The sequence below is a fragment of the Vulpes lagopus genome, chromosome 11 (assembly GCF_018345385.1).
Source record: "Vulpes lagopus strain Blue_001 chromosome 11, ASM1834538v1, whole genome shotgun sequence".
In the NCBI taxonomy this organism is placed as follows: domain Eukaryota; kingdom Metazoa; phylum Chordata; class Mammalia; order Carnivora; family Canidae; genus Vulpes; species Vulpes lagopus.
This window is the reverse complement of record NC_054834.1, coordinates 72,092,162-72,112,692: the sequence shown is the minus strand read 5'-3', so window position 1 is coordinate 72,112,692 and position 20,531 is coordinate 72,092,162. Positions and strand designations below refer to the sequence as shown.

General features: G+C 51.8%; 1 protein-coding gene across 4 annotated transcripts; it reads right to left on the bottom strand.

The window, feature by feature from the left end:
* Nucleotides 1-6,861: 6,861 nt before the first annotated feature.
* On the bottom strand, nucleotides 6,862-15,679 carry LTO1 (LTO1 maturation factor of ABCE1). 4 transcript variants are annotated; one of them, XM_041774054.1, is made up of 6 exons: nucleotides 15,484-15,676; nucleotides 14,145-14,250; nucleotides 11,846-11,916; nucleotides 8,770-8,887; nucleotides 8,389-8,501; nucleotides 6,862-7,900 (listed from the first exon to the last, which is right to left on the bottom strand). In XM_041774054.1, the coding sequence occupies exons 1-5, from the start codon at nucleotides 15,531-15,533 to the stop codon at nucleotides 8,433-8,435; spliced, it is 414 nt and encodes a 137-aa protein (XP_041629988.1). In that variant the 5' UTR covers nucleotides 15,534-15,676; the 3' UTR covers nucleotides 6,862-7,900; nucleotides 8,389-8,432. The 4 variants fall into 4 exon arrangements, with proteins under 4 accessions (XP_041629988.1, XP_041629987.1, XP_041629990.1 ...); XM_041774053.1 differs by having other exon boundaries at nucleotides 6,862-8,501; XM_041774056.1 differs by lacking the exons at nucleotides 8,389-8,501; nucleotides 8,770-8,887 and having other exon boundaries at nucleotides 15,484-15,677.
* Nucleotides 15,680-20,531: the final 4,852 nt, after the last annotated feature.

Below are 20,531 nucleotides of genomic sequence, written 5' to 3'. Positions count from 1 at the left end.
ACCCTCTGGGGCTTCTAGCTCCTTCCAGCTCCATCCAAGGTCCTAGGACTCGAGCCAGCTCTCCCCCCTCACCTCTGTCTACTCCCCACCCACTTCTCTCACACCCACCTCTCCCCCTCACCTCACCTCTCTTCACCCCACCTCTCCCCCTCACCTCACCTCTCCCCCTTCACCCCATCTCTCACCTCTCTCCCTCACCACACCTCTCCCCCCCCTTCACCCCCACCTCTCTCCCTCACTTATGTTCCCCCAGCTTCAGGTACTCCAGCCCCGAGCCTCCATCCGTGGGACTACAGACACACAAGTACTTCCTGCCTCCGGTTCTGTGCCTGAAGTGCCCCCCGACCTCCCCTCCAGGTCCCCTGCAGGCGGTCACACCCCCGGCCCTGGCAGGTGGCTCTGGGAGGCCCAGAAATGATGTTACCTGGGCGTCACCCATTCTGGGCCCTGAGCGCTTGAGGACAGGTGCCTCGCTGACCCCTCTGTCACCCTGTCCCCAGCCTGGCAAACAGCAGGTGCTCAGAATGGAAAGGGCAGAAGCCACAGCCCATGGGCCAGGCCCAGCCGGCTTTGTGAGTCACAGAGGGGCGACCCTGCCCACCCTGGGGTGTGGAGGGCAGACCCCCAAGTCCTGAAAAGTGGCCCCAGGGACCCAGGATGTGGCACTGAGCTGGAAGGCCAGTCAGGTCTGCAGGGGTGGGTGCTGCGGGGCCCCAAGGGGCCACGGCCACAGCCCCCACGTCAGGCTCCAGGAGCTCCTCGGAGCCCATGCCCCTCAGGTCCCCCGGGAGCCTGCAGCCCGCACACCTGGGCTCTGTGTTTGGTGGGGGACGACTGTCCCGCCACAGGCCACTCCCGGCAGCGGGCGCCACAGCGGGGGCTCGAGAGGGCGCTTGGTGCCGGGGGCCCGGCCGCGGGAAGCGTGTCCCTCGCACGCTGGACGGGCCCCTGCAACACACGGGGCTTGTCAGCCCAGGAATGCCTTTGATCAGGAGTTCATGCAGAGGGGGCCGCGGCCTGGGCCGCTAATCCGTTCCCACAGCCCCCCCGGCCGGCCGCCCCCAGCCCTGAGCCGCACAGAGCCCCGGCAGACAATAGCCGGCGGACAGTGGGCGGGCAGCGCCAGCCAGGGCCTTGGGGCCCACATCCGGGGCATTGTCACCGCCTCTCTGGGGGGCGCACGGTGGGGGGGGCACAGAGCCCTCCTGGAGGGGCTGCAGTTGGCCTCCGGCCTCTCCGAGGAGGCTGGGGCCGCCAATCCTTTCCATTTGTGGCTGCGGGCAGTGTAGACGGTGGCTGTCTCCACACGGCCTCCCTAGTGACGTCCGGCCTGGAGGGTCACCGCACATCCCGGCCCCTGGAGCGCGGCCCGCCTGGCTCTCCTCGCCCTCGTCCGGCACAGCAGAGTCACAGCTCCCTGTCCCCGAGCACAAACGGAGAACCAGGCATTGTCCTCAGGGCGGACACACGGTCTCTCCAGAGATCTTGAAACAACCCAGTGAGCGGGCCCGATGTTCTCGCGGCTACCATCTCCACCTTCCAGGCCAAGGGCGAGTGGCTGAGGCTCTGCTGGCCACAAGGCCTCTGCCTGCTCGACTGTGCCCCGGGCAAAGCAGCTCCAGCGATGGTGGATGAATGAGCGCCCCTGCGGCCCAGGGGGGCCTTGTGTCCCCACACGGCCAGTGGGTGTCCAGGGGGCTGAGAGTGGGAGTTTTCAGCCTCCAGTTGTAGAGGAGGAAACTAGGGCCCAGAGAGGGCAGTAGCTGGGCCAGGGTCACACAGCCAGGAGCTGAGTGAGCCAGGCCAGAAGCCAGATTTGTGTCTCTGGAGCCTCTCCTATCCGTCGGCTTGGCTGCCTGGCGCACAAGGGCAGTCTTCAAAACTGGACTTGAATAAAATGCATGATGCCGGGGCGTCTGGGGGGCTCAGTCGGTGAAGAGTCTGCCTTCAGCTCAGGTCATGATTTCAGGGTCCTGGGGTCGAGTCCTGCCATCAGGCTGTCCACTAAGAGGGGGAATTTGCTTCTCCCTCTCCCTCTGCCCCTCACCCCCCACCCTGGCTCATGCTCTTTTTCTCAAATAAATAAAATCTTTAAACAAGATTTTTAAATAAATAAATAAACAAATAAATAAGCACAAAGCCTTCATGTGGCTACTTTCACTCAAAGGTCGGGGCATGCACATGGGGCCCAGCTTTGTTCGGAGGTCCACCAACGTCCAAGTCTACCAGTCGGCAGTCCCTGAGGTCAGGGCAGTTTCTGGGTTGGTGGGCATGGGGAGGGACGGCCAGACCTACGGGCGGAGGGGTGTGAGGTAACCAATGGTTGTTCAGAGAGGAAGCTCACACACACATACATGCACACAGTTCACATACGTGTTTTGGAGTAAAAGACTCTGGGGTTGGACCTCAGCTCTGTAACCTTCCAGCTGTGGGGCTTTACCTCTCTGAGCCTTGATGTTCTCATCTGAAAAGTGGGGATAATTGTGTCTACAAGAATGGAGACTCAGAGGAGGGCAGGGCGTTGTCTGCACCTCGCTCTGCCCCAGCCCAGAACAGAGGCTCAGGAACCTCAGTTCAATGAGTGCTGTGCGGGGTGAGGGCTGCACGGCCCAAGCGTGTACAACACTTAGCAAAGCACCTGACTCACAGTCACTACTCAACAAAGGCCATCATCACCCCATCTGTCATCCAGGTGTGACAGGAGAGGTCCCAACACCCAACATGAAGTGGACAGTTCTCTTTCTTTTGTGCCAGCACCAATTCCCTGCCTGGTGTTGACCATTCAGCTCTGAGGCTTGGATGAGCATGACCCCATCCCCAGTTCCAGGACAGGTGCTGATGGGCTCAAACCCAATAAGAGCACATCGACCCCCCAGGGGCAGCAATGTTGGAGGGTGGCAGGCTCAAGGGTGAATGTGAAATCTAACAGAGGCAAAGAGACGTGGAGAGACATTTTCTGGGGCTCCTGAAAATGAGAGCCCTCCCCTCTCCTCCTCAGGACTCCGGGGACTGGTGTGGCTCTTCCACTGCCCCAAGGGGGCTGCTGTGGGCCATGGGATGGACTCTAAACTTGAGGCTAGTCCTGTGGGAGAGCAAAAAGGTAATGGCTCTCTGGACAAGCTGCTGGATCAAGCCTCTCCTGAAGCTCATGAGATTCCTTTTATTCCAGGAGACAAATACTATACAGCCTTCTGTGTAAGTCCATTGGTACGGGCTTCCTGTCATTTGGTTTTCAAAAATTCTTAACTAGGGGCAGCCCAGGTGGCTCAGCGGGTTTATCACTGCCTTCGGCCCAGGGGCTGATCCTAGAGACCAAAGATCGAGTCCCACGTTGGGCTCCCTGCATGGAGCCTGCTTCTCCCTCTGCCTGTGTCTCCCATGATTAAATAAAATCTTTTAAAAAAAAATTCTTAACTATCGCAGTGTATGTACGTTTTCTACATTTTCCAGATTTAATGATGTAATCCCCAGTACAAATGATGGGGCTCAGTCCTGGAGGCTGGAAGTCTGAAATCAAGGGCTGGGCAGGGCTGCACTCTCCCAGGCTCCAGTGGCTGCATCACTCTGATCCTGCCCCTGCCTGCACCTCTGCCTGTGCATGGCATCCCCTCCCTGCATGTGTCTCCTCTCCTTGTGAGGACAGTCATGCTGCAGGAAGGGCCTCCCCGACTCAAGTGTGACCCATCTTAACTTACACCTGAGTCACATCTGCAAGGACTCTACTTCTGAACAAGGTTGCATTCACAGGTACCAGGGGCTAGCACTGCAGCACAACTCTTTTCAGGGGCCAGGGGGGTGGGGGGTACAATTCAACCTGAAACAGGTAAATCTTTTTTTTTAATTTATTTTTTATTTATGATAGAGAGAGAGAGAGAGAGAGGCAGAGACACAGGCAGAGGGAGAAGCAGGCTCCATGCAGGGAGCCAGACGTGGGATTCGATCTCGGGTCTCCAGGATCACGCCCTGGGCCAAAGGCAGGCGCCAAACCGCTGCGCCACCCAGGGATCCCCTGTAACAGGTAAATCTTAGCTCTCAAGCTGGGGGGCAGGTTCAGTGCACACCTCGCCATTTCAGGGGCACTCCCCCACTGCAAACAGTAGCTGCTCAGTGAATCCTTGCAGAAAGGATGGAGCCAAGCAGTCACTAAGACTTTGGGAGCATTTCCAGGGCGCCTGCTGTCTACAGCACATCACTCTTGAGCAGCAGAAACAGGGTAATACTTGGGTATCGCCCGAGACAGAACCTCTAGCCCCGCCACCCAAAGCCCAGCTGGTCTGCTTCAGGCCCCAGAAAGATGTGGCCAAAGCGCTGTCACCACAGCGGCCCCCGAGGGACAGATCAGCAAGGGCTGTGATGCCAGGGGAGGTTTTAATCAACCACAAAGAAAAGAGAAGTCCCTGAAGTTAGGAGTGACTTTCCTTCTCACACAATGAATCTGCAAAGCCCCTGCTGAGCCACTTAGTCACTTGGACCAGCCACCAAACCCTCCATGGCAGGGCCCTCAACTGTAGGACTCGTGCCCTGTAGGAACTGGACACTGCACCCACCTGTCTCTGGTCAACCATCCCTGCTTGGTGAATTTGGCTTCCTGAGTCAAAGACCAGCTCCCCAGTTCATTCATTCAGGACTGGGATTACTGAAGGAATTAGGATGACCTCATGGGATAATTACAGTTTTCAATCTCTCCAAATTACATGCTATTCTCAGGTAGGGTGGGAAACTGTGGTGTTGAGGTCAAATGAAAGCTCACAAAGCAGGAGGGTGAAGGGCACCTCCTCCAGGAAGCTTTCCACTTTCCCATTCCCTTACTCTGAACACCCCCACCCCACTTACAGGCTCCCCAGTGCCTCCAAATTCTTTTCTCAGTCTGCATGGAAAAAAAGCGAGGTGAATATGAAATATAAAGTAAAATGCCCTCTCTTGGGACAGTCTGGCCTGTACACAGGCATTGCCCTTAGTTCCAATGACTCACATTCCAGAATTCAATGAAGCAGCTCCAGGTGGAAGGTCTTCTCCTCTCCCAAGTCCTAGGTCAACATTCTTCCCAGTTCTGGGTGGCTGCTACAGGCTGAATTGTGTCCCCAAATTCCAATGTTGAAACCCTGATGCCAGCACCTTAGAGTGTGGCTGAACCTGGAAATACAGTCTTTTTTTTTTTTTTTTTTTTTTATTTGAGAGAGAATGAGCAGGGGAGAGGCAGAGGGAAAGGGAGCAGTAGGCTCCCCACTGAGCAGGAAGGATCCGGGGATCATGATCTGAGCTCCGTGACTGAGCCACCCTGGCACCCCCGGAGATGCGGTCTTTAAAGAGATGGAGGTAACATCAGGTCACGGGTGGCCCTGATCCTATACAACCAGGGTCCCTACAGGAGGAGGACACCAGGACACAGACACACATGGGACAATCCATGAGGACCCAGGGAGAGCACGGCCATCCACATACACAGAGGCCTCAGGAGGACACCCCCCCCGCCACCCGGCCTGTGCCTGGACCTCGGGCTTCGTCCTCCAGGATGGGGGACAGTACTTGTCTGTGGTGAGCCTCAGTCTGTGGTGTGTAACGGTGACCCAGGTGCATCAGCAGTGGCACAAAATATGCTGGGAGTTTCCAACAGGAAGGAGGGAGCAGGCCAAAGCCTTGGGAAATGTTTCTGTTCCATCAGAAAGGAACAACACCCAAGCCGGAGAGCTCCCAAACTCAAGGCCAATCCGGATAAAGGTCAACATCCAGGAGAATGAGATGCACAGGACAGGACCGGAGAGGATGGGGGAGAGCAAGGATACCCCACCTGGGAACAATGGACACCCACCCCAAACAGCCATGAACAGTAGGACCTTCATCAGCTCATATAACATGAAGCCCAAAAGCAAAGCAGCGCAGGGGCTGGCTGTGAGCTGCTCGATGTCCCAGGGCCAGGTTCTGTCCTGCCCTCTGCTCTATGTGATCAGGTGTGGCTTCACCCAAAGGCTGTGCAGTTGCCTGTAATAATCCAGGTGTCGCTTCCGTGGAACAAGGAATTCCAAAATAGGTATGGTCTCTCATTAGAGTTGTAAAACCTTTCCCAGAGGCCCCCAGAACTTTCCACTACCATGTCTCCAGCCAGGAGGAGCCATGTGCATGCCTGAGCCCATCACTGCAGATGGTGTCACCTGGGACAGAGCGAAGTAAGGTTTAAGGTGGCCTGTTTGTGCCGCAATCAGGGTCTGTCAGAGGGGACTAAGTGTTCCTGGAAACTGAGTCTAGGTAGGCACAGGTCAAGCCCAGCGTCCAGGGCCTCTGACAGAGATCAGTGAGGTAGCTCCACCTCATATGATGGAGAGTAAAGCGGCGGTGGCTGCCTGTGGCTCACACGAACATGTGGAACAGGAAAGGCTGAGACCATGGGGGACAGGGAAGGAGGGGGGTCTGGGCAAGAGGGGTTAGTAACAACTGCCAACAGGTGGCCAGGCAGGGTCTGCAGGAACTGACCCTCCCTGAACATCTCAGGGCACCACTCCACAGGAATTATGTCCACAACACATTTTAACAAGATGCATGGACAGAAATGCAACAGGAAGCAGCACCCTGGCCCACTCAACACAGGACTGCCCTTGGACCTACATCCCATGTACCCTGGAGTAAGGAATGAATGTCATGTTATAAGTGGTCCCAAACAGCCTTCTGCTTTAAAATGTGCCATTTAGGGCAGCCCGGGTGACTCAGCGGTTTAGCGCTGCCTTCAATCCAGGGCCTGATCCTGGAGACCCCGGATTCAAGTCCCACGTTGGGCTCCCTGCATGGAGCCTGCTTCTCCCTCTGCCTGCCTCTCTCTTTGTGTGTCTCTCATGAATAAATAAAATCTTTAAAAAATAAAAAGATAAATAAAATAAAACGTGTCATTTATTTTTCTCCCCACTTGTAAAAGCAATACATTACCAGAACAGAGAACTTAGAAAACATAACAATCCACCAAGGAAAACAGCAACGGGAGCCCCACCCCCACCCCCACCCCATCTGTCCCACCAGGCACTGCCTGCTGGTCTCCGCGGCCACAGGATCCACCTGGGAGGCAGGTGCACAAGCTCCCAGGGAGCGTGGGGCCAGGACGAGGACCGTGCGCAGGGATGAAGCCCACATCTTGTCCTACACCAGCTGAAGCCACATCATTCCTCAGTGCACCAGTCAGAGCAACCAGATGAGAGGGAAGCAAACACCCCGCCCGGCTCTGGTGGGGTCCCCAGCTGCCTCTCAGAACCACGGGATGGCTCAGCACAGCAGCAATCGCTAAGACGTTCCACTGGAACAGTTTTGAACAGTTACCCCTTGAGTCGTCTCATGTGTGACTCTCAGAGACATTGCCTTGGACCTGCCGGCCGTGCTGGGGAACGGTGAGCAGAGGGACACCGGACAACCAGGAGAAGCCCCTGCCCCACCAATCCGCACCTCCCCATGGAGACAGGGGCCTGCTCAGTGCAGCCAGAGCACAAGAGAACTCATGTTGTAGGAAGAACGCAGTGTCCTCAACACAAGGCTCTGAAACTCTCTGCATGTAGAACAGCAGCCCAACATTTAGCCTTTAGCCTAAAATATTTGCTCCCTTCACCATTTTTAACGCTGCAAAGCCCTCACGCTCCTCACATGTCTGGATACAGTGTGAGGAGCATGTCCTGGCTCCCTGAAGAGCCCCTATCTCCCTCAGCCAGATACCCACGTCCACTGGCTGCAGTGGGCTCCCCACGGCTCCGAGAGCACAGCGGGGGCCCGTGCGCTCTGAGCTGAGAGCAGTGGCCCAATCCCGTGGCCGTGACTGCACATTTCAGAGGAGGCAGCACGAGACGGCGGTGACAGGCGGGCGCGGGAGACGAGTCCTTGCTCTGCTGCCGGTGCCCCTGGACCAGGCGGTCCCCGTGGGTTTCCTCATCTGTAAAGCGGGAACACTAGAGGGATTAAACAGAACAGGGGAAGCCCACCACCCAGCGCTGGCACGTCCTAAGCGTGAGTATCAGTCCCCGGCACATCTGCCTGTCAAGTCACATCAAGTCAACCGTGGTACTCTCAGTTTTCAAAAAACCATTCCTCAAAGTGCTGAGTCCAGGCTCGGGGGCAGGGTGATCCTATCCAGAGCCACCCCCAGTCAGGAATGAGCCAGGCGGGCCCAGCTGGAGAGGGCCACCAGACCAGCGACTCTGGACGGGGAGTGAGCGGCCTCACGAGGGCTCCGGCAGGACGCACTCAGACTGCAGAGCAGAGGGCCCAACAAAGGCCAGGCCTGTGTGGAGGGACCGTTGTACAGGCAGCCCCCAGGGAGATGCAAGCCCTTTCACCGGCCACACTGGAACCCTCCCCACAGAACAATGAATACCCCATCATTGTTTTGCCTTGAATCACATTTTTAAACACTTAACATACAGACATCTGTTCCTTGATGTTTCGTCTTTGTTCATCTGTCATCCTCAAAATGAAAGTCCAGAACCTTCTGCGCTAATTTTAAAGTCCGGCTGAACATTTAGTAATGAACAAAGCTGCAAACACAAAAGAAAAAAGATGTCTTTTTTTTTTTTAACTCTTGTGTATTTCTACTCATAACGTACAACAAACCTCCTCTCTACCTGCCGCCAACCCCTGAAGAAGTTCTAACAAGTGTTCATTCTCTATACCGTCTTCCGTTTTCTCACACAGAGACACAATGATGTGCTTCTGTGGACCACAAGCGACGTGAGCCCTCGGGGCTGCACGCGCTTACCTCTGAAAAAGGCACTCCTATCAAAGAGAAACATGCAATGAACAAACCTGTTTAAATTTCCCTCTAATTTTGTCTAAGTCCTCATGAAGTTTATCATAAGTAGGGTCATCGTAAGGGAACTTCTGAATCATTTCAATCAACGATTCTAAGGCCTTCATCTTTTTGCTGTAAAGCACAGAAATAAATACTTTTAGTCCTCAGTCGCAGTGGGCTCCTCTTACGTACAACTACGCTGATCAATAACTTGGAAGCAGTGGGCATGCTAAGCAGTCTGAGTTCAGAAGCTGGATGAGTAACTTTCTCATTTCACTCAATAATATTTATCTACCTAGCAACACGCTCTCGCCCACACCCCATGCTCAACATTCGGGTGCTATCAGGCTTATGGATATACCTATATTCCAGCCAGAGAGCAAGCGACTGAAGCAACCCACAAGTCTGCCTAAGTCTCAGACGTGGGAACAGACCAAACCAGACAGGAGGAGAGTGCTGGGGCATGATCCAGCCTGCACTGGGCCTGGAGTTTGCCAGAATCCAGAAACGTCACGCTCACAGCCTTGGGGAGTTCAGCGGCAGGTACACTAGCAAGCCTGTCCCTCCAAAGGGCAGGAACTGGTGTCTGGCATCTGCATCCAGTTCCCTCTCCTAGGAAGGCAAAGCTTTGCTGGGAGGCGAGGTGATTCCCAGGTACTCAGTTGTTTAACTTGTCTATAACATGCAGACTCAACAGCCACCTCGTGGCTTTTAGAAGAAGTAACCTCTGTAAAGCCCAAAACCTAGCACAGAGTAGGTGCTCAGCAAGTCTTCTGCCTCCTTGCTTCCAATGGACCCTGGAGGCTGGGGCTCATACCAGGGGGTGGGCGAGACAGTGCAAATGTGCACATCTGGGAAATTCGTAGTGATCCCGACGCACACCCTCCCCCAGACCACACGGGATCACTGGAGTGTCAGAAGTATACTACAATTTGATTGGTGGGACTTCTACACAACCTATCCTCAGGATGAATCAAAAGCAACCGACTTCTCCTAAGTACCTGGGCATAATTGTTTTTAGGTACACGAGCAAGTCTGCCGACAACAAGTCACTTTACAAGAACTATGACGGCTACTGCTCTGAGACAATACAAAACTATAAAAGGTCAAAAGCAAGTAAATTACAGCCACCAAGCACTCGGTTTCCAGGGCGATGGAAGGTAGATGCCAACACGTGGGAACCGGCTGTATTCCAGCAGGGTGAGAATACACTCAAGTAGCAACTTATTCTTCTCTGGTCCGTGAAGCTACTCAGAACACACCCGGCCCCACACACCATCAAAGTCAGTGCCCATCAGGAGGGTGTGACCTGCCCACAGCCGATCCAACAACACGGATGGCGCCAGAGCTCCAGACGCTGGCCAGACGCTGGTCCGCACGAGGCTCCACCAGGCTGCTGGGGGCAGAGGGAAGGGTGGGGGGCCACCTCAGAGTCCATCAGAAAGACACAGTCGTCAACGTAAAGCACCACCCTTTAGTCTGAGATAGTGCCTTGCGTGGTTTCTCTGGCAGTAAAAGCCCCTTATTTTACTGAATGATGGCACAGATACCAGGGCTTTTCTCTTTTAACACTTTACTTGGGAACATAAAGAAGCAGAAGATCCTCTATCAGCCTTCTACCATTATTTAAAAATTGGACTGACATAAATATTATAATGCAAAAAACTGTGCCACACAGCTCTAGGAGAAGGGCTTTTCAGGCTGTGTTTCCAGGAGCCCTTCAGAGGGTGCTGAGTGGGGGCGGCAGCGAGGCATGCTAGCGGGCTTCCACCAGCCCAGGCCAACCTGCACGGGTCCTCCTCTGGGACAGACTGGGTAACAGCTTTAGGAAATCAGGGAGCCCCTGCTCAGGGCTGGTGTGAGACCCTCCATGCACAGTACGGCTCTCCTGCAGGAGCCGGCATGTGTCGGAGTCGTGGAGAAGGGGGAGGCTGAGGGGGAGCGCCAAGAACAGCCTCTGCTCGTCCTCTGCTCGTCTTCTGATCATCCTCTCCTGGGAGGGGACCGGAGGGGAGAGCCAAGCTCAGCGTTGACTGCCACCCAGTGGAACCCCAAGGTGCCAGGCACCTATTCCCAAGGGTTCTCAGAGTCCTCAGAGGACCATCCCCATCCCGGGCGCCCCTTGGCTCATGGACACATTTGGTCCAGTGCCAGCTACTTGTACCAATGGAGCGTCCCAGGGACTCGACGGAGGCAGGGTAGGTAATCTCAGCATCACCCACCATCAGTGATAAGCACCCTTGTGCTCACATTCAGATTTGAGGTACCCAAATTCTAGAAAATCAAAATATTTCAAATAAGACGATGAGTCACTAGAACAGGGCAGGGCCACCTTCCCTGCTGTCATCCACTCTCCCCAAGCCCCTCTCAGGCCAGGCAAAGCCAAAAGACATCAAGACAAAGCAGAGCACCAACCAAAGCGGATTCTGGGCTCCCAGGAGCGGCAGGACGGCCAGGCCACGTGTGCCTTTGCTTCTGGGTTCGTTTCCGGGTTAAGAATGAAGACAGATGTGCAACAGGGTCACAGGGGTTTCAGCAGGTAGCACATAGTGAGAACAGCTTAAAAACTACAAACAATCCAAAAATAGCTAGCCTTTACCCGGCACGTGCAAGTACCAGACATGTGTTAAACACGTTCACTGCCTCATCTCACTAGCAGATCTAGTCGGCTGCTGCAGTAAAAAACCAGTGACAACAGAATCACCATTTCTGACCTTAGCCATAGCAAGACTACCATGCTGCGTTTATTAGAAGCCGTGGGGAAAGATGAATGGGAAGATATAATCCACGTCAACATTATTTTACTGGCAGGGGGTCTAAAATCCACCTGGTGCTGTGACGCCTGCAGGGAAAAGGCAGAGAGCTCCAAGATTCTCGACAAGTAGTAACAACCCGTGTTCACCAAACACCAAAAATGAGCTCTGTGCTCCCTTTTCACGACTTCCTATAAACATAAAAACATTCCAGTTTGGTCTATTTTCTCCATGTAGCAGATGAGGAAACTGAGGCACAACTGCCCAAAGTCAGAATAAGCTATGGAGCCACACTCGTGCTCCACACACTAAAAAGGAAAGAAGTCTTCAACCTTACCTGTCTTTCTCAGTGGTACATGTGTGTAGGAGGCACCTCCAAGCGAAAGCAAAGCCCTGATAGCATCCAATCTGTGGATTTACAGAACAGTGAAGAGTGAAATTAAGCGATGAGCTACACTCTAATTGTCAAGCTCTCAAAACTAAAGGTGGGTACGAAGGTCAGCAGTGCTTCTCATGCTGTGGTTCTGGAATCACTTGATGGGCATCAGACCACGGACATTAGGTGGCCGAACCACAGGTGGGGTGGCGGCCTCCCAGAAGGTCCCACTGGCCCCCACCCCTGGGTGTACACGTCCTGTGTGGTCTCCTCTAACTGTAGCAGAGTGGCCTGTGTGGCCAGTAGAACACGGAGGAAAAGGCAGCGAATGGCTTCTGAATGTAGGCCTAGCGGACGTCACTCCCACCTTGCTGTCTTAAAGCTGCTCGAGCAGCCCCAGCAGTGCCCTCATATAGTTGCGGGCCTGACTCCAGTACCGTGCAGCCCAGAGCCACAAGCACCTAGTCCAGCTGCTCCTGGACTCTTGCTCCTCAGGATGTGTGTGAGATAATAAGCTTGTTGTCTGAGACCCCCCAAGTTTGCTGTGACTCGCTCTGCTGCAGCAGACATCTACCACGATCATGTCTGCCACAAGGTCTGCCAGGTAAACCCAGTCATCCACAGCTAGGGCCAATCGAGGGAGAAGGACAGGAGAGAAGACAACTGTGGATTTTAGAGGATTTCAATGGGAACGGAAATGCAATGTTTTCATGTGACACAGGGTCAGGATTCAGGTGGCTGAAGACCCAGGGCAGCACCACGATATCCAGGGTAAGGGGAGCTGGCCGAGGATGGCTTCTGTCATTCCCTAGACTATACTTCATTCTCTTTACACAGGCACACCTCAGAGATGCGGGTTCGGTTCCAGACCACTGCACCAGATGAACTATTTGATTTCCCAGCACATGTGAAAGTTTTGTTTATACCACAGTGTACTCTATCACAGGTGCAGTATGTCTACAAAACACCGTACAGGGGCGCCTGGGTGGCTCAGTCAGTGAAGCATCTGCCTTCGGCTCAGGTTACAATCCCAGGGTCCTGGGATTGAGTCCCACATTGGGCTCCCTGCTCAGCAGGGAGTCTGCTGCTCCCTCTCCTTCCCTCTCCCTCTGCTGGTGCACACAGGTATGCACTTTCTCTCTCATAAAGTCTTTTAAAAAATGAACAAAATAAAAAAATAACAAGTCTAAACAAAATAATGTACATAACCTTAGATAAAAAATGCTTTATTGCTGGGATGCCTGGTGGCTCAGCGGTTGAGTGTCTCCCTTCAGTTCAGGGTGTGATCCTAGGGTCCTGGGATGGAGTCCTACGTCGGGCTCCCTGGAGGGAGCCTGCTTCTCCCTCTGCCTGTGTCTCTGCCTCTCTTTCTCCCTCATGAATAAATCAAATCCTAAAAAAATAAAAAACCTTTATTGCTAAAAAACGCTAGCCATCATCTGAGCTCTCAGCGAGTCTTAGTCACTAACTACAGATCACCGAAATGAATATAATAATGGAAAGGTTTGAAACAATGCAAAAATTACCAAAGTGTGACACAGAGACAATAAATGACCAATGCTGCTAGAAAAATGATGTTGAGGGATCCCTGGGTGGCGCAGCGGTTTGGCGCCTGCCTTTGGCCCAGGGCACGATCCTGAAGACCCGGGATCGAATCCCACGTCGGGCTCCCGGTGCACGGAGCCTGCTTCTCCCTCTGCCTGTGTCTCTGCCTCTCTCTCTCTCTCTCTCTCTCTCTCTCTCTGTGACTATCATAAATAAATAAAAAATAAAAATAAAAAAATGATGCTGACAGGCCTGCCTGACACGGGGGTGCCACAGACCTTCTATCTGGAAAAATCATGGTATCTGTGGAGCACACTCGGCCAGGTGTCCTTGCACAGCAACATGCTCTGTTGGCCTGGACAAGGAACTCTGCTCCATCAGCATTCTTTAGTCCACTGCTGTTTACTTTTTTTATTTTTTAAATTTTATTTATCCATTCATGATAGACATAGAGAGAGAAATGCAAAAATACAGGCAAAGGGAGAAGCAGGCTCCACGCAGGGAGCCCGATGTGGGACTCGATCCCGGGACTCCAGGATCACACCCTGGGCCAAAGGCAGGTGCTAAAATGCTGAGCCACCCAGGGATCCCCTCCACTGCTTTTTAAAGAGGCCTGCAGTTCTGGCTCTACCATACTGATCAGCACAGTAAATTATAAACTATAAGTGAAAAGGATTCACTTTTAAAAATAGGGGTGGGGGATCCCCCCCCTTACCTCAGATCCAATTTTGGCTCCATGTAACGTGCCATACTGTCTTCCTTCAATTATACCCAAACTGTTGCCTTCTTCATACCCTTCCTGATATCCTTCCCCATGAAACCTGTGACGGAGAAGCAAACTTGATCAAAGGAACAGGAGAAAGAGTGTTTATCCTGGAAAATAAAATTTTCTCTCCCCTATCACCCAGACTCAGCAAGACGAGACACAGTGCAGTAGAAAGTGTTGAATTTCAGTCCGAAAAACGCAGGTCACAATTCCAGCTCTACCCCGCCTCCGCGGGCAGGTCACCCCACCTGCTGAAGCCGAATCTGCCTCTCCTACACCCTACAGCGAAGTGTGGGGGGGTGATGGATCCCAAACCTGGTAAGATACCAGAAACACAGGGGAAAGTTCTAGAGACCCAAATTCAAGGGCCTCGCCCCCCACTACTCAGTAAGTCTGGAGAAGGCCCCGGAGTCTGCTTTTTGAAACCTCCTAGGTGCGTCTAGTCCGCAGCGAGGAGCCTAGCGAGCCACAGGTCTGACCATGTCAACCGCTTCACAACACTCTGCCATATACCCGGGCTTTCCACTGCCAGGGCACACTGGAAGGGAGCAGCGCCGCCGGCTGACAGCGCACAGCAAGGCAGTGCTGCCTGGATCCGGGAGGGCGCCACAGCGGAGGGGGCTCCACCTTCACCCGCAGTCGCGCAAGTAGACAAGTTTGCTGGGGCCCCGTGAGGCAGCATATGCGTCCACCTACCGGCTGCACCACCCCGGGGAGCGATCTTGCCCTGTCTGTGAAACGGGGTGATCAATAAGGCGCGATTCGCAAAGAGGAGCTAAAACAGTTCACCGGGATCCGACGCAGCCCAGCGAGGGCTTCACACCCAGCTCTGCACCGATGTCAGCGGCTGATGGTTCCGCCTCGCTCTCTCCCGACTGACGTCGGCTGATGCCTCCGGGGGCCGGGCCCTGGAAGACGGCCACGACGCAGCTCGTGGGTGCCCACCGTCACAGCCCAGGGCGCCCGGCGGCGGGCGGGGGCTGCGGGGGGAGGCGGAGGCCGTCGGCCGCCCTAGTCGGCGAGCCCGTGAATGCGGCCGTCTGTCCCACCACGAGGGGCAAGGCCCGTCCCACCCAAGTCCGCGGCGGCCGTCCCCGGAGCAGGGCGGGCATCAGGCCGAGCAGATGCTCGGGGCCGCCCGCAGCGGGCGCAGCTGGGCACGGGGCGCGCGGAGCCAAGCGGGGGCCACAGCGTCGCGGCCCGGGGCGCCGGCGCCCCCACCCCACTCTCCCGGCCGCGCTGCCCCCGCCGCCGAGGGGCCGGACGCCCGCCGGGCCCCGCCACCCACCTCTCGTCCGCCATCACGATGGCGTCGAACATGTCCTGACCCCCGGCCATGGCGGCTCCCAACCCCGCCGGCCCGGCCCGGCCCGGCCCACGGGCTCCGCCGCCGCCGCCGCCGCCCCGAGCTCCGCGCTCACGCACCGCTCCTGCGGCGGCGAGGCCACTTCCGGGGGCGGCGGCGCGGGGCAGGCCGGGTAAGGACGGCTCGCGGGAGGGTCCAGCCGGCGCCGCGCCAGCCGGGACGCATGCGCGCCGGGAGGACGGGTAGGGGGCGGGGCCGGCGACATCCCGGCCAACCTTTGCTCACCACCCGGAGAGGCTCAGAGTTCCAGGTGGGACGTGCAGGTGAGCGTCCAGGTGCAGCCTCCGCACGAGAGCCATGGAGGAAATCACGAAGGCAAAACCAGTGCATTTCACTACGTGAAAATGCAAACTCGTGCATGCCCAAAGTGGTGATGATATTAAAAGCCGGGAACAGTCGGTCATAAATATTATAATTAAGGGAGTAATGTGTCCGGCTTATAAAGAACTTACTGAAATGGATAAGCAATGCGTGCATCCTAACAGAGGCGAAGAGATGGGCCAAAGGCTTGAGGGCAGAATTCACCTATGGGGCGGGCAGTGTGCAGAACGGGGTGTCGGCCCGTGACCTTGAGCCTCACCTCCAGGACTTGCTGGTGTTGGCTGAGCGTGGTCCGCACATGCACCCCGAGCACTCCAGCAGCCGCCAAAAATCATGCTCGAGGCCAAAGTAAGGTCATGAAAAATGCTCCTGATGTTCTGGGAGGGGCGGGGGGGAGCCTACCTATTCTCAAATTCCAATTACATTAAATAATTATGCTTTTAAAAAGCATGTAAAGCACACCAAGGTGTCCACAGGGACTAGATCTAGATTTTGGAATTACATTAATTTTTAAATGTCCTCTTTTATATTTCTTTCTGAGTAGTCCATGTTTGGTAGTGAACTTAAGTAACTCATAGGAGCACAGGAAAAGACCCTAAAACATTTTTTTTTTTCAGAAGGTGAAATTAAATAGACTTTGTATATTTTGTTGGTTAAAGATCTTTTCGTTTTTAAGTGTTTTTTTTTCCCATCAGCAAATAAAATCACAAAATATTTGAGATGTAGGAATATGGGCAAAGCAAGCAAGCAAGGAAACAAGCAAATAAATCCACTTTCCCACTACTCCGGCCACCAATTAATTTTTTTTAAAGATTAGGTATATTTATTTTTAAAAATATTTGTTAATGTTTTTTAAAGATTTTATTTATTTATTCACGAGAGACAGAGAGAGGTAGAGGTATAGGCAGAGGGAGAAGCAGGCACCCCACAGGGAGCCTGACATGGGACTCGATCCCAGGACCCTGGGATTACACCCTGAGCCAAAGGCAGCTCCTCAACTGCTGAGTCACCCAGGTATCCCTATTTTATTTTATTTTTAAAAGATTTTATTTATTTATTCATGAGAAACACACAGAGAGAGGCAGAGACATAGGCAGAGGGAGAAGCAGACTTCCTGCGGGAAACTTGATGCAAGACTCAATCCCAGGATCACAACCTGAGCCAAAGGCAGACACTCAACCACTGAGCCACCCAGGCACCCCAAAAGGTTATTTATTTTCAAGAGAGAGCACAAGCCCATATTTGGGGGGGTGGGGCAGAGGGAGAGAAAGAGAGAGTCCCAAGTAGATTTTGTGCTCAGCATGGAGCTGCGTGAGGGGCTCCATCCCAGGGCCCCCGACCCACAACGTGAGCCGAAACCAAGAGTCAGATGCTTAAGTAATTGCATCACCCAAGCTTCCCCGCCTCACCACCACAAATTAATTTTTGCTAATTCTGTTACACTTTTCCCCTTTGAATTTTCACATTAAAATAATCATATATGTACATTTATCCTTACCCCAGCCTATTAATGAGTTAAAAAAAAACACTTCATATTATATTACAAAAATGTCCCAAATAAGGGAATGGTTTTCGCATTCCCTTATATATATAAGGGAATAGGTTTAAAATAGGTTTTTTATATATAAAATAGGTTTTTTTGAACATAAACCTCAGTTGAAAGAAAATGCAACAAGCTATATCTTTTGGTATGGGAGAACAGTATGTGGTGGAGAAAGAGGCTGATACAAGATGAAACCCATGGATAGAAAGATGTATACAGAAAAATATGAGTCTTAATTTCAAGCCTTAAATAACTGTGCAAAGCTTTGAAAGATTACATGTGCTACAGAAATCAACAGTATTGATTCAAACTATTGTTTTGAAAATAAAGCTTTGGAGAGGGCAGCCTGGGTGGCTCAGCAGTTTAGCGCTGTCTCCAGCCCAGGGCGTGATCCTGGAGTCCTGGGATCGAGTCACACATCAGGTTCCCTGCATGGAGCCTGCTTCTCCCTCTGCCTGTGTCTCTGCCCCCCTCTCTCTCTCTCTCTGTCTCTCTCATGAATAAATAAAATCTTTAAATAAAATTTAAAAATAAAAGCTTTGGAGAGATCTTCCCCTCCATGTGTCCCATGGTTGTGTTCCTAAAATACTGCCTTGAACCCGGATTGTTTTAACAGAGTAAGAGATTGGTTGTATTATCTTGGATTATCAATACTTGTTCACAACTTGCTTCATTTTCAAATAAGAACCAGACTTTAAAAGCAGGAACTCGAAGGTAGAAAAAGGCAATTTCAACATACAAATAAAATTTATCTCAGGGCAGCCCGGGTGGCTCAGCGGTTTAGCACAGCCTTCAGCCCAGGGCCTGATCTTGGAGACCCGGGATCGAGTCCCATGTCGGTCTCCCTGCATGGAGCCTGCTTCTCCCTCTGCCTGTGTCTCTGCCCCTCTCTCTCTCTCTCTCTGTCTCTCTCATGAATAAATAAAATCTTTAAATAAAATTTAAAAATAAAAGCTTTGGAGAGATCTTCCCCTCCATGTGTCCCATGGTTGTGTTCCTAAAATACTGCCTTGAACCCGGATTGTTTTAACAGAGTAAGAGATTGGTTGTATTATCTTGGATTATCAATACTTGTTCACAACTTGCTTCATTTTCAAATAAGAACCAGACTTTAAAAGCAGGAACTCGAAGGTAGAAAAAGGCAATTTCAACATACAAATAAAATTTATCTCAGGGCAGCCCGGGTGGCTCAGCGGTTTAGCACAGCCTTCAGCCCAGGGCCTGATCTTGGAGACCCGGGATCGAGTCCCATGTCGGTCTCCCTGCATGGAGCCTGCTTCTCCCTCTGCCTGTGTCTCTGTCTCTGTCTCTGCCTCTCTCTCTCTCTCTCTCTGTCTCTCATGAATAAATAAATAAAATATTATTTAAAAAAAGATTTAAAAAAAAAGATTTTAAGAAATTTTATTTCAAAATCCTCAAATAAGTTTCAAATTCACTGTTCTTTTTAGCAAATGAATTCATTAAAAAATAGGTAGAAAACCTCTGAATTAACATTTCTCCTTGTTATGTTAGTTTTTTGAGAAAACATGGTGATATTTGCTTGTTTAGAGATCTTGAGAACTGAAATCTCTGCATTTAAATTGAACAGAATAAGAAATGATAAATTTGTATAGGTACAATGAAAACTAAAAAGGTTTTCAAAGGTATAGAGCTTTCTAAGCTTCCATTTTTAGGATCTCTGAAGGCTGCCTTGATTATTCTAATGGCTTCAATACACTATTTTTAAATATTTCATTTAATTTCTTAAGTTATTTATTTATTTACTTACTTATTTATTTGAGAGAGTGAGTAGAACGGAGAGGGAGAGAAAATCTGATGGAGACTGCCTGCTGAGCACAGAGTTCGATGCGGGGCTTGATCCCAGGACTCTGGGATCATGACCTGAAGTCAGACGTTTAACCGACTGAGCCACCCAGGCACCCCTGAAATATATAATTTAGAATAAAAGGTATAAAAGGGAAGGGAATGATATAATCAGCTCCTAGGAATCTACCATATTAACAAATAGAATACACTTCAAAAAACTTATCTAAGTTGATTGGAAAGTATTTATTTACTGGAATTGTTTTTTTCTTTTTTTAATTTTACATGTATCTGCCACAAAATACTCAGAAGCCTGTAAAACTAACCAAACCAAATCTGAGCGTGTAGATCTATCCTGTTAACCTGGAATCACATCCATTTTATTAGCATCATTTGTTAGTGTCATTTGTTCCCATGGTGGTTAAAGAAGAAAGCTGCAGCCTTCCCAACTGGTTATGATATATGCATAAAAATAATCTGCAAGGGTAGGGGCCCTATCCTGTTGCAGATTAATTCTGTCCTTAGCTATAGAGCTGGAGTGCTCCTTTCTGGCTATTGGACTGATGAGATTGGTATCTCACCTGTAGGTGTTTCTGTGTTTGATTTTTCTTTTAATTGTGGAACAGAGGCACCTGGGTGGCTCTGTGGTTGAGAGTCTGCCTTGGGCTCAGGTCGTGACCCCAGGGTCCTGCGATCGAGTCCTGCATCAGGGTCTCCCCACAGGGAGCCTGCTTCTCCCTCTGCCTATGTCTCTGCCTCTCTCTCTCTCTTTGTGTCCCTCGTGAATAAATAAATAAAATCTTTTTAAAAATCATAGAGCAAAAATACCCTTCATAATCAGAAGGAAAAAAGAAGCAATTTCAAATTCTTAAAGTTGTTAGGTGACAACTTACTTCCAAGAAATAAGTCTTCCTCTCATTCTATATTCATCAAAAATAAATGAAAACACAACTAAAAAGATGATATTTAGGGGGCTTTAACATTCCAGTGTGACCCTCCCCCTGGGGCAGGTGGCAGAGAACCCAAGGACTGGGTCCCCTAAGGGCTCTAGAGCTAATTCTCTGTTCCTTCCCCAAAGGGGAGCTCTGGGAACCTGTGCAGAAGGACCACTTTCTTTTTTCTCTTTTTAACCCACTGGGGTTTTTTTTTAATTAAGTTTTTAATTCCCACATAGTTAACATACAGTATAATATTAGTTTTAGGTGTACCATAAAGAGATACAACACCTCCATACATCATCACACATCAAACCTGGTGCTTATCACAACAGGTGCACTCCATCCCCATCACCTATTTCCCCATT

What these genes read in the sequence shown, in the direction of transcription:
- LTO1 (XM_041774053.1), bottom strand. Translation starts at nt 15,533, where the DNA reads ATGGCCGGGGGTCAGGACATGTTCGACGCCATCGTGATGGCGGACGAG. An exon ending in TGTACCACTGAGAAAGACAG is followed by an intron (nt 8,888 to 11,845) that starts GTAAGGTTGAAG and finishes TGTGCTTTACAG; the next exon opens with CAAAAAGATGAAGGCCTTAG. An exon ending in TTAGAGGGAAATTTAAACAG is followed by an intron (nt 8,502 to 8,769) that starts GTTTGTTCATTG and finishes TTGTGTTTGCAG; the next exon opens with CTTTGTTCATTACTAAATGT.